The sequence below is a fragment of the Porites lutea genome, chromosome 5 (assembly GCF_958299795.1).
Source record: "Porites lutea chromosome 5, jaPorLute2.1, whole genome shotgun sequence".
Lineage (NCBI taxonomy): Eukaryota > Metazoa > Cnidaria > Anthozoa > Scleractinia > Poritidae > Porites > Porites lutea.
Genome location: NC_133205.1, coordinates 28,093,789 through 28,107,321, shown reverse-complemented (window position 1 = coordinate 28,107,321; position 13,533 = coordinate 28,093,789). Strand labels below are relative to the sequence as shown.

The 13,533-nt window shown below is 36.3% G+C and overlaps 1 protein-coding gene across 1 annotated transcript; it reads left to right on the top strand.

Moving 5' to 3' along the window:
- Nucleotides 1-2,947: 2,947 nt before the first annotated feature.
- LOC140938927 (stomatin-like) lies at nucleotides 2,948-13,016 on the top strand. The gene is made up of 8 exons (XM_073388453.1): nucleotides 2,948-3,044; nucleotides 5,521-5,621; nucleotides 5,955-6,027; nucleotides 6,218-6,300; nucleotides 7,485-7,688; nucleotides 8,365-8,420; nucleotides 10,107-10,185; nucleotides 10,720-13,016. The coding sequence occupies exons 1-8, from the start codon at nucleotides 3,032-3,034 to the stop codon at nucleotides 10,912-10,914; spliced, it is 804 nt and encodes a 267-aa protein (XP_073244554.1). The 5' UTR covers nucleotides 2,948-3,031; the 3' UTR covers nucleotides 10,915-13,016.
- The last annotated feature ends 517 nt before the right edge of the window (nucleotides 13,017-13,533 follow it).

Sequence of the window (13,533 nt, the reverse complement as noted above, 5' to 3'; positions counted from 1 at the left end):
GAAAATTTAATAAGCGCCCAGCCTCGAATAAGCGCCCACCTCGAATTAGCGCCCACTCTCAAGGTCAGACAAAACATTTAATAAGCGCCCAGGGCGGTTAATCGAATAAATACGGTAACTCTGCGTTTCAAATCCGGCTCGAAGGACCAAAAAAGCTATTTAGCTGTGCTATTTAGCATCCAGCGCGTTTTAACTTTTCGTATGGGAAATAACAACTTTGTAATAATTACTGGCAAATTAGGGGAGTGAGTTCGACAGGAAAAGGTGATTAGTGGAGGGGGAGGTAGAGTGAGAGGTGGGGGTAAAGGGATTTAAGGACGGTGGCAAGTATCAGGATATTACGTTTTCATATTCTCTTAGCCTGCGTAACTAGCGGTATTGTATGGCGGTATTGTGTACTAGTCGAGTGAGATTTGGCGGTGGAGCCGCTGTACCAGCCACTCCCTTTTTTGGATCACTGCTCCGCCGCCAAAACTTTAATCACGTAATACCGCCAGCTGCGCAGGCTAATATTCTCTGGATATTTTATGTTCGTTACAATTAAATGATCTAATAGACGCCCGGGTCGTCTATTCAATTTTGGGAGCCCTAGCGAGGGCGTTGACAGATAGGGGGCGTTTAAAAGAGAGTCGTTTATTCTCACAATTGGACAAAAATCCACAAAACTAACATGCATTCGTCGTATATGTTGTTAGTTTTTTTTTATCTCAGGTAATTTTTATTTATCCTTTGTTTCAACTACATTAGAAGATATTACCGTACCCCAAAACAAAAGACAAACAAAAATCACCTGAGAGAAAAAAATTTACTGCAACGTATATTTCATCATTCTCTCTTGCCACAGTATATATCATAAATAGCAGACAACTCTATAGTCCATCCATTGATATGTCTACGCCGTTTAGATTAATGTGGATTTTTTAAACCTTAACTTTCGATGCCAGAATCTTTACTTTGAACTTGACTTTGAACAAGATGCAATTCACAAAATCTTGTTAATCAAACAAGAAACTGCATGAAGCTGGCTAAATTTAAATTGAATTGTTTTGCTCCTTTTTGCCAATTCCTAGTATTTGGAAGTAACTGTCGTGGGGGGCGTTTATTAGAGAAGGGGTCTCAACAAACTTAAAAGCATAAGATGAGCGAACTGCCATCATGGCGGACGGTCACGACTGTGAGCTCTCTACCTTTTTAAATTACACTGCAAGTATGATTCATTATAACTAAGCCAAAAACAAAAAACACAGCTTCTAGAGAGTTCACGATAAATGGTGTTTAGATAAAAGTGTTGTTTGATTGAAAATGGCTTAGAACGCGGTTTTGTTAAACACGGGCAAAACTCCGTTTAAATAAATGGCCCTGTCTGCTTTGTTACATTATCTCGCCTATTCCAGCATTTAATTTTAAAGGTGGTCCTTTGCATAAGCCTTATTGGCTTCCGTGGGTTCCTTACTTCATCTTTCTAGCTAAATCCTGTGTATATATTTAATGTAAATGGAAAGTGATACTAAAACAAAACAAAAAAAGGGAGGGTTTATTAGACAAGAGGCGTTTATTTCAGAGAGGGGTCGTCCGATATCACATCATTTGAAACGTGACACTGTTTGCATTTATGGCATTTACGCAAAATTTTGTGTACCAATCAAACATAGCAGGGGCACCCAACGTCAATTTTCGGAAAATATCTGTTCGGAAGACGATTTGAGATCTTGAATTTTCGGAACATTTTGTAAAATTTCTTGCTTGCCTGCCTCTCCTAGGATTGTCGAACATCAAAAAAATTGGTATAATTGCGCTTTTTTAACGGATTTTTACCATAAAAAGGTCACCTAGAATTTTCGGGAGCCTTTTTTCTGGCTGAAATCTTCGAAAAGGTAAGTTTTGATCCCTATAATTTGCGGATCACTAGACTTACAGCTAGGAAATCCAAACAGATGAAAAATTTTTAGAGGATAAAAATATGCCTATATCTACCGTTTAAATACCAAAATACATTTAACAATGCTATGTTTAAGTGGTTTTGAACTATATTCTCGTTGGGTGCCCCTGACATAGGGGCAATAAATATTTTAAAGTGCCATATATTCCATGGTGAAAGTATACCATCGCCAACTTTCAAAGGGAACAGAAAGTTCAGTGGTTTGATCTCTAAAAAACAACAGATGACAAATTTATTAATAGAAACAACAGCAAAGAGACGAAAAAAAAAATTAATAAATTAGTAGTAACAGTAAATGAATAAAACTTACTCATTTTCGACCACTTGACAAGGCGGCTAAACGCTCGGGCAAAAAACCCATTGGCTCGGTTATTTAAACGAAGTCTAACTTAGAACGCGGTTTCAGAAATTTTTGGACCTCCAGATCTCTCAACTTCGTTCGAGAGAGAACCCTGGGAACGAGGTTGCAGATATCTTTCTTAGCGGGTCAATTCGAGAAGATAAATGTTTTTCTGGTCTGCACTACATTTAATGAAACTGTTCACGACAAATGGTGTTTAGATTAAAGTGTTGGGCAAACTGAAAATGACTTGGAACACGGTTTTGTTACACACTGGTTAAACTCTGTTGAAATAACCGGCCCATTGTTTTTTGGCCGAATTTACATGAGGAAAAAGAGTTACTCTAGTTTTATAGCACGGGATGGCTGCTGTGACGTCAACTGAATTGCTCACTCACTTGGAACTCTTTCTTTATTTATAACGATTAGTATGAATACGAAAAGATATTTCGCATTTTTTAAAATCCACCAAAGCTATGGTCAACTTTGCGCAGAATTTCACGTTTCAGTCACTTTTGCTTCACCCGAAAGTTGCCGAAAGTTTTATATTCCGTGCAGGTGAACACGAACCCTGAACGAACTCCCTGAACGACAGCCATTGATTGGCTAATGTATAATTGCAGTCTGATATCATAAGTCACGTGCAATGCAAGGTGCTTCAGAGGTGTAGAAAAGGAAGGTGGAGTGGAGGACGGTACGCAGTGTTTTGTTTGTAACTGTTGACCTGTATTTCAAGGAGTTATAAGCAAAAAATGGCATCTTCAGGTATACAATGTTTCCTTTATTTTCCTGAAAAGATACTCATAGACATTTTAATTGTATTTTATTTGAATTGAAGGGAAATCTTTGTCTTCCTTTGGCGCACTGGGAATTTGAAATCTACTTTTAAGTTTTTATACTGCTATCTTTCGTGACAGTTGCAAGGTTGAGACGTACAGATGTAATGAGATCGATATTGTCGCTCTAAGTAATTTGGACAGCAAAAAAGCTGAATTTTTTCCCCAAAAGCTTTACACAATTGGTTAGCAACGTCAACGTTACGTGCAAACTTCAGTTTTATTGAGAAGCTTGCATAAGCTTATGCATGCATTTCTACGGCAGCTGTTTGTTTCGCAACTGTCCTTCGAGCTGTGTACGAATTACAGAGCACTGAACAATCCTAAGTTTAAACTTAACTTTAAAGTTTTTCCCATGTTGTTCAAAAGAATTCGAGCACTTTTAACGCGAAAAAAACCTTTAAATCATAAATGAACTGAAGCAAGTTTATCGATCTTATTACAGCAGTTCTCGTTCTTCAACCCAAAGGTCCGTTGTGAGATAGTAAGAACTTGTAGTTTTTAAACTTCTTGTACAGAATGAGTAAGTTATTTCGTTCGTATATAATTTTTATTATTTAATTTCGGTTTTTTAGAAATATCTCGCCGACTAGACTGTTTTACATAGACCGTACTGAAATTTGCCCTTACACATCAACATTCAGAAATACCGTGGTAAAAGAGAGGATTGAAATAACCTAATTTGTTTGCCATGCCTGTTCTTCATTTATATTTTATGAAAATTTGCTGTTGTCTGTTGTGAACTGTATATTTTTGCTCTCTGACTTTGAATGTCTTATGACAGTAGATCATGCACAACACAAGGACAAAAACTAGGATTTGGCACAACCGAAGTGTAACATTGTCATAGTTATCATGTTCAGTGTTTTCCAGTAATTCGGCTTGTAGGTTTTAATATTTTAGAGAAATGAAAATGTGTGGAGATATATAGTTATTACATTCAATATAAACTATCTTGGTCATTGAACGTATGCTTCCCCTACGAATTATTATGCACCTGTTTGAAATGCTACACACACGTTTTTAGTTGCCGAATGGGTAGATGCAAAATACGTTGTATACAATTTGAAATCAGTCCAATTGTAGCCCCATCTAAATATAGATTTTTAATTCTCCTATGCCCCAGGTAACACATTCTCGGACTGTAAGAAATTTTTATAACGCAGACATATTTTTGGTATTTACCAAAACTAAGGGAACAGGAAATCACCTACTCCTTTAGCTTGGTGAGCCCCTGCGAGTACTCGACAAATTCTAATATTATGACAGAAAATAAAGTAGTTCAAAGAATGTTTGACGCTAGTTCATGGCAGTTGAAGAGCAGTTCAAAAGTTACTTTCTTCTCATACTATCACTGTAGCTTTGTCAACTTTGAAACATGTCAAACATATGTCATAATGAATGAATTAAAAAAAGGAAGCAAATATAACTGCAGAGAACACCTATTAAAAAAAAGTGAAAGATTTTGTGCAGAAGCAATGAGCATAGCCATGGTAATGAAGTGAGTTTAAGCCTGTATCTTGTTCAGTGCTTTTAATTTTTAAGACACAAGGGGCCTGCAGCATACAACTTAACATCAGTCATAATCAGGGGTGAACCCAGGGAAGGATTTGAGTGGTTCCTTCTCTCCTTCTCCGTTTTTTCAAAGGCACTATGACGTCAAGTGGGGTATACAGGGTTTGCATGCACCTTGAAAGTCGTTGAATTTTAAAATAAAAGGTCAAGGCCTTGAAAGTCCTTGACAATTGCAGTGGGTGCTGGAAAGTCCTTGAATTTCGGTGCTAACTTTATCCAACCCAGCAAACACAGAAAGACCTCTAGGATAATATTGCTAATGTTGTGGAAGAAGTAAAAAAGACATAGACTCAAGGCTCTTTTTTTGCACTGAATGAAGGCCTTGAAAAATGGGAAATGAGTCCTTGAAAGTCCTTGAAAAGTCCTTGAAGTTTTTGTTCAAAAAAGGGTACGAACCCTGGGTATCTGTTGTGGTTCAATTTTATCCGTGGTTTAAATTTTGTTTTCCTTTGTGTTTGGGTATTGTAATGTATGATAATGAGGTTACAACAAAGGGAAATAAAATTAAACCAAGAATGAAATTGAACCACAACTCATATCGCGGAGAACACAACAATCTGGACCCTCCTCCTATCCCTCTTTCCAAAGTTTCTGTGTGGGTTGTCTTCTGCTATTGGCTTGAAAAACGGCACCTCATTGCTTAGGGGGGATGGGGAGAGAAGGTGTCATTGTTCCTTTTAAAGGAGATATTGTTGGTTTACAAAAGATGAGATGTTAAAGTGCATCTCTTAATTTTGTCTCTGAATTTTGCTTACGGAGAACTCTTGGGTGTTTTTTACCTGCCAGTTCATAGTGTTAATAATTAATTCTTCTTTTTTTTTTGCTTGAAGATGATACACCAAGCCGTGGAATTTGTGACTACATTCTGACAGGCTTTTCAATTTTTATATTCATCTGCACATTTCCTCTGGCAATTTTTTTCTGCTTAAAGGTAGTGATAATTTTGTTGTATAGTTTTGTCCATTTATGGGATGTCGAAAAATGGTACATGTACCTATGCAGTCCTTGAAGAAAGGGTGGTGGCATTAATTATGGAGTGTTGTAGTGATTAACATGATGGACTTGAGGTCCAGAGATCCATAATGGAGCCCTCAGGCTGTGCTATCAGGCTTTTTCCCAGACACAAAACAGAGACGTTTGCTTTATGTTGTCTCTTCCCCTCAGGTGTACAGGTACCACTGGGCTTGAAATTGACTTTTTTCACAGCATCCCTGTTTTTCTTAGGATTTGAAACTAATTCTGTGTCACTTGGCAATTTCCACAGATAGTGCAGGAATATGAGAGAGCAGTCATTTTCCGACTTGGTCGCTTAATGTCTGGTGGAGCCAAGGGACCAGGTAAAAAAATGCTAATGTGTAATGGCAAATTGTTTTTCTTATGGGGTTCCCAAATGTGGTGAAGATTCAGCTCAGGAAGCTACTGCATTTCATTAGTGTTTATCTCTGTTTGATAAAATTTATATTATTAATTCCTTTGGCTTTAACTGTGCATTAGTTTAGTAGCACTCCCCATACTTTTATTTCTCAGGATTGTTTTTCATCCTGCCCTGTATTGACTCATACCAGAAGGTGGATCTCAGGACAGTGTCCTTTGATGTCCCACCTCAGGAGGTATGTCAAATAACTTCTTTTACAATTTTTCATTGATCTGTTGAAAACAATATTTTGCCATTGATTTGTTCAATATTGGTTATCAGAAGCTAAAATGGGTACTTTTCTGTTAATTATTCTGCAATTTGGGGATAATTCAGATAACTTTTTTTGTTGTGCAGTATTATTTAATAATACTGCACAGTAAAATCATATTTATAGCTTCAGGTTGGCACTAATTCATGTAAACTAGAAAGTGTTATTATATCCTGATCTCAAAGTATCACTTTGACAGTGTAGTGTGCTTACTGTTGTCTCTCAGAAATAATAGCAAGAAACCAGGGCTGTCACTTGAAGTTTCCAGATATATGCAATATTAATAGGCAGGGAATTGAACATGTAAGGGGTTCTTTTGGATCCATTTTTCTTTTGCTTACTATGAAAGAGGCTGGGTTTCCCAGTACTTCCAGCTGGAACTGATTTGGTTGCCTTGGCGAGTCGAAAAATTGCAGCAGAAGTCTTAAATTGCAGCAAAAGTTGCCAATTTGGTGAACTGGGTTCAATGGTAATGTGCCAACAAAAAAGTTTTAAAAAAGGTTATGTGCCAAGCAGTAGTGTTTTTAAGTTCGTGCTTATGGTCTTTCTAAGGTTTAAGTGAGATAATAAAACATTTTGTTAGTAATATTATCTACGCTAATATTGCCCTACATGTCTTTTTTAATTTCTGGTAAGCAATCCTGTATGTTTGGCAACCAATTTATGATTTTAGGTTGCCAAAAGGCAACTGTTTAAACATTTGAGCTTGTAGCACTGGGTTATGCTTGTTGTGGCTGAGTAAAATCCTTGGCTCTCAGCCCTGATTTTGAAATGCAAAGACCATGTAAGAAAGTTGTCTGAAGGAAGATTTTATTCTGAATAAAGAAGCACACATACAAATAAGAACGAAACAATTTGACTATACAAAAAGGAGAACTGGTCCTGACATTGTTCATTTTGTGGGGTTATTTATGATCCTGACAGCAATAGGTGAGCAAGGTTAGTATTAAGTGCAATATGTGCCTTTGTAGGGTATTAATTAAAAAAGAGTTACAAGTTGGCCTTTTTGAGTGGGATGGTATTTTAATAGAGAGGTCTACATTGCCCGAATTTCAAATTTTACCAAATAATTAATGATTCCCAGAACTTTGGTATTTTCCCTTTTGTAGATTCTCACAAAAGACAGTGTGACAGTTGCTGTGGACGCTGTTGTCTACTTTAGGATTAGCGATCCCACCATGTCAGTCACTAATGTGGAAAAAGTCGATCAGTCAACCCGCCTTTTGGCACAGACTACATTGCGAAACTTTTTGGGCACAAAGAACCTGAGTGAGATCTTGACAGACCGTGAGGAAATCAGCAAGACCATGCAGGTTTGTGTGAAGGACATGTTACACAAAATTACAGTTGACATCACTGTTATCTAGCTAAAAAGTCACTGATCACTTCTTTCATGATTACTTTTAATCCTTTTAACTCTTGTCACCCCCTTATGATGCTGATAGGCCATTTGCATGATGATGTCATTTTACTACTATGACCAGAATCCTTCAGGGTTTTGCTTTCTTGTGCAGATTGGTGGTTTTGTTATTGAAACTTCTCTGGGATTACCAAATTAAAATATGAAAGGAAAAACATATTTAGGATTCTGGTCGTAGTAGTAAAACGACGCCATCATGCAAATGGCCTATTTTGTGAACTGTTCCCATGTATGTAGACATAATTATTATTATTGCATTTTGTAAGACCTGTATTACAAACAGGAAATCATGGTATGAAATGGACATTTTGTTAGAAGTGTGCATCAGAAGTTTTATGAGATGCTCAATTGATTAAGAATAATACTTTTCTTAATCCGTTCCCAGGTGTTCAGTTATTCAGTTTGAACAGCTTGGCTTTCCATTTCTCAATGATTCACTTGCCATGCATGCAGCAATTCAAACAGAATAACATGAGGAATGTTTTTGCCTGAAAGGGTACAGTTTTTGCACACTGTAATGGTAGAGAAAACACATAAGATCAAATTTAATACTGTCCATGTCCTTTCAGACTCACCTGGATGAAGCCACTGATCCTTGGGGTGTGAAAGTGGAGCGTGTAGAAGTGTAAGTATCCCACGTTTTAGTATTATTAGATTCTGTAATATGGCTTTTTTACTGAGGGCTTAAAGTCTTTCATCCATTTTCTCAAGTTCCTGCACTGTCAAAGCAACCATGCTGCCACGCCATTGTCTTTGTGTGGTGTTTGTCTTCCAATAATATTAATTTCTATTATTGCCTATTGACTTACACATAAATTTAGGATAGTGGGATACTCAGGAGTTTAAGTGACTGGGATGATCAAAAGAAGGCAAAAACGAAAACCAACTAACTAACTCCTCCGAATTTTTGTGCCAGCTAAACAATATCAAAATATTATTCACAGTACGAGGGTATTAAGACTGAACTAAACGCACTGTAAATGCACTATGTGCTCGTGAACTTGTTTACTTCTGATCACATGTACATGACCTCTGAAATTGTTTTTGGTTCAAGCTATTCGTCTCGATGCACAATGATATTGATCCTATGGTTCATTCATATTATACTGTTTTTGCCCCTCACATGTACTGTAGTTCGTATTCAAAACACCTGTAGGAAAATATGGGTTGTGCAAGTCAAGTGTATTATGTTTTGAGATAAATTGATTATAGGCTTTTTGAAGTTCCCATTTTGCAGAGGCTTTAGGTTACATCTCCATAAAAAGGTGTGTATGGCAAGAAACTTTGTGTGAGCTGTGAACTTTCAAAGGTTTATCGAAACTCGCTAATGCTGACATCAATATATCATGCTTGCTGAATGGGTGAACACAGAATTGAGGAGAAGCATAACAAATGATAACAGAATGCTCTTAATGGCGTTGAGTCTTGTTTGCTTGGAAATAGCAAAGAAAATCCAAATTATCTATCTAAACCAATTCAAGAATTATTGAAAAGTCAAAACAGAGTACGTCTTTTTTAATATGATGTTTGAAAGGTCAGCTAAATAGCTGATGTTTTTACATGTAAAATAACCATGTGTATATAATATCCTCTTCAACCTTTTTAAAAAGCCCTATATAAAAATATTCAGCACAAGAATTAAGTTCACGTTCATAAATTTAATCAATACTTTAGTATAACATCTCCCCACTACTTATATAGCAAAATAATGTATAGGGACAATAAATGAGAATTTATACTTTGATATCAGGGTTTAAGGTTTATGTACCCCTTGTTTCTTTTTTTTTGTTTAAAATAAGTAAATAAGTAATGTTCTTTTATAATATGAAATAAATTCTTTGGCTTAAGAAAAAGAAGAAGAAGAATGATATTCTATTCTCATAAAAAGAAAGGGCAATAATGGGTATCAAACTCGGTCCCTTCCGCTTTGAAGGTCGTGCGTTATTGCACAGGCAGCCCAGTAATTTCCACCCCAGGACATATTTTGCAGACCAGTATTCCAGGAATGCATTAGATATTAAAACAATTGCAAAATGAGTTTGTTTGTACTTCATTACGCAGCTGGCACATGTGCAGTGAATTTCAAACCCTCCAAAATCTGTCAATCATCCCTGTCACTTTAAGTCTTGATTCCACTTATTATTTAGTAAGGCCTTTTAAATAATGAGTTGTTGCATTTACCTGGCTGTTATAGCAGGTGCTTGTAGAAATTTATGCTTGTAAAAGATTTATGTAATTTTTGACCCCTGCAGTCCACAGTTTTCCCCCCTTCCTTATCTTTAACCAATAATGTCAATTGTTTGGATTGTAGGAAGGACGTTCGTCTTCCTCTGCAATTGCAGAGAGCCATGGCAGCAGAAGCTGAAGCTACCCGTGATGCACGTGCAAAGGTACTAAATCAGTCTGGCACCCCAACTAATTTTCAGAATTATTTATTTTAGATGGGTTTCGACACAGGAATAAGGACTTCAATTTCAAATTTAGCACTGCAAAAGTTTTTCTGACTGCTGTATTGTTTTTGAAGTAACGAGTGCTGATTTGTATGTCACTGCAGATATCAGTAATAACTGGTGAATGCTCACTTGCAAAGTAGGCGGTGGTTAGGTAAACCTCAAAGCAAAAATTCCTTTTAGTTAACATATTGAGATTTCACAATAAGAAGGTTGAATAATGATCATCTGGATGAATGTACATGTAGTCTTGAATAAGACTGTTGTTAATTGTGACAATTTGTGCGGTAGTCATCTTCAAAGTCAAAGTGAGATGTATCTCTGGCTATTAGTTGTAGCCCTTATGAAGAAAATGATTACTTGCATGGTGAGTGGTGCAAAAAATTAGAGTTTCCGTTAACAGACTGTCAGTGAGGTCCCTTAATCACAGATTAGACTCAGCTGATTTTAACACCAAGTCTGTTTACGTCATAGGTCATTGCTGCCGAGGGAGAGATGAATGCATCTCGTGCTCTGAAGGAGGCTGCTGATATTATTTCAGAGTCACCTTCTGCCCTTCAGCTGCGATACTTGCAGACACTTACTTCGATCTCAGCTGAGAAAAATTCCACAATCATCTTCCCTCTTCCTGTGGACTTCCTGAGCAGGTTTCTGCCAGAGCAAAAATGACTAGATGGCCAGAAAAAAATGGATCAGCACAGCTCTTCTGTGTCACCTCCACTAACTGAAGTCAGTGTTCTGTAAAACGTTTTTATTGAATTTTTGTGGCATCACTGTCATTGAACTTTTGAGCTCATTGTCTCCAAGAATTATCTATTTAACCATTGAATTTATTCTTTCAGCTGGTATTCCTTTAGCTTTTAAGTGGAATGCTAGCTTAAAGGTTTGGTACACAGTAATTGTAAAGTGTATTGACTTATACATTCAGACAATCTGGTTTCTCTTAATCTGCATCTACATGTATAAAGTAATGAGGTTGGATTGATCAACCCTTAGTTTGCTAATAATTTTGCTTGAAGGTTTCATCAGGTAACAGATGTCTTATTTGTTTGACTCTTTCAATTGGCTGTTTATTTAGTTTGTTTTTTTTTTTGTACACAAAAAAGACTTTTAGAAAACAAAGAGTTAATTTTTTTAACACAAGAAGAGTTGGCATTGTGTGGTTTAGGCAAGTAACCCTTTAACTACTTTCTAAGTGCCGCACTGTCCATTTTTGGTATGGTGTTTTCAATCCTGGGTAAGGATATAATTATTATTAAAATTCCGGAGTGGATTAGAGAAAAAGTGTTCTGTGCATGTACATTAAAAAAATAGCGCTTAATTGTTCACAGTTCATTTTTGAGTGTGTATTATAAGATATAAGGTAGCATGTTTTATGTAGTTTTAGCAGTAATGAGTTTGTAGTTCGATTAGTGTTAATACTAGTTTTGTGATAACGTTTTGTAGCATACATCAACAGTTGAAAATTGAAGGATAATAGTGAGAATTGGGGATGTTGTCAAGTAATAACATGTGACTCATGAAGATAAAGTGAAAAAGAGAAGAACTTTTTGTCTGAAGTGTTACCATGTGTTTACTAGGGGAAATGCTTATTAATTTAATATTTTATTTTGAGAAGGCAGTCGAAATAAAATGCGTTCATTTAGCCAGCTGCTTTAAGGATACAACTTGGTTATTGAGACTCAAAGTTCATGTAATGATTTGTGAATACTTTTTCATGTCTTGAACCTCCAGAATGACATATCCATGGAACTTTGATCTCCTTTGACCATTATTCAAAGCAAGGGTTAAATAATGGTTGCATGTTGTTTAGTTATGTTACAAAATTAGTTTTGAAAAATACTGTCATTATTTTGTCGGTAAAAGTGAAGAAGAGCTCCCCTAAAAGTCTGTCAGCTGACTGTCTCTGATCCGTCAGCCGTCAGCCGTCAGTCTACCAACAGTTTAGCAATTCGGTAAACAAGGAGTATAATAAGTCTTCATACATCTTGAATTGTCTTTGGTAAATAAAATAAGAAACAGTAAAAAAGTACACCTTTTTTCTTGGAATTAATCTTTGTGAAAGAAGTTATTTACGGAGCACAATTTCCCTTCCATTTTCAGCTTAAGCAAGATGTTAAAAATAATGTAAAAGTTAGCGTCAAGTTTAATCCTTTAACTTAAAGAGAGGAGCAATACTGTGCTAAGGACATGTTACTCAAAAGTTATAAGTGGCATAACTGACAGTGTTCATAATAATCGTATGATGTTAATCTGCTCTAGAGAGATGCAAATAAAACGTATTTAAAATCAATATAATATTCATAATTATTATAATCATCTATCAGAAGTATTGATGGGTTCATGCTGGTCGTGAAAATTCTGTGAAGTTTCAGTTAATAAATTTTCTATACTGGTTGGGAGACAAATACAGCTGCAAAAAATTACAGTAAACTGAAATATTAATGTGTGCCTCAAGCAATTCCAAAAATTAGGCTATATACTTCCGTGACATCATTTTGTTTTCCCTCTTTTGTTAATTGACATCCATAAAATCGCACTTTGCATAGCCTGGAAATAATTAAAGTAATTTTGCCACAAGTGTTTGTCTGTCAACCAATTTGTTTGCCGCCGTTGAGCTAAACTTTCTGTGAAAGGTAAGAGAACCGTTACAAAGGTCATGGAGTGATAGCCGTTAATTCAGAGCTGAAGCATGAATCCCATTGGGCTTACTGTTTCGACTTTATTATGTAGTGTTACCAGCTTCACAATAAAAACTATCATTTCCGTTCGTCGCTAGTTGTTATGATAAATTAATATAATGAATGTCCCCCTGAGGTCACATAATTCTGTTATGCACACAAGATTAAAATTCAAATCCAACATCTGGTCAATTCAGTTTAAATTTAATTCAAAATTAAATTTAAAATTGCTCACACCTGCTTGTTTCACACAGGAATGTGCTGCTTTAAAATGTTACCGAAAAACCCTGCATGGCTCAGTAATCATGGTACCCTGGGGGCATGGAGACTAGCTTGTGATGGGGGTTTTTGCATGAGTTTTAAGGGTTAAGATTTGTGGACTGGCACACAAACAAGATTCTGGTACTTTTCAAAGGTGTTATCAAAACGTTTTGACAAGTGCCTTTGTCGCTTTTACAGTGGAGTTCCCTACAGAATGTGGTCACCTTTTCCTAGGTCTTATTAGCAACAGAGTCAAAGTTGTAAAAGGGCTTATATGACGTAGTGAAGTTAAAAATCAGAAGAAAATTTGGAATGTTTCCACTTTTTTCTCTGTCGTTTACAGTCT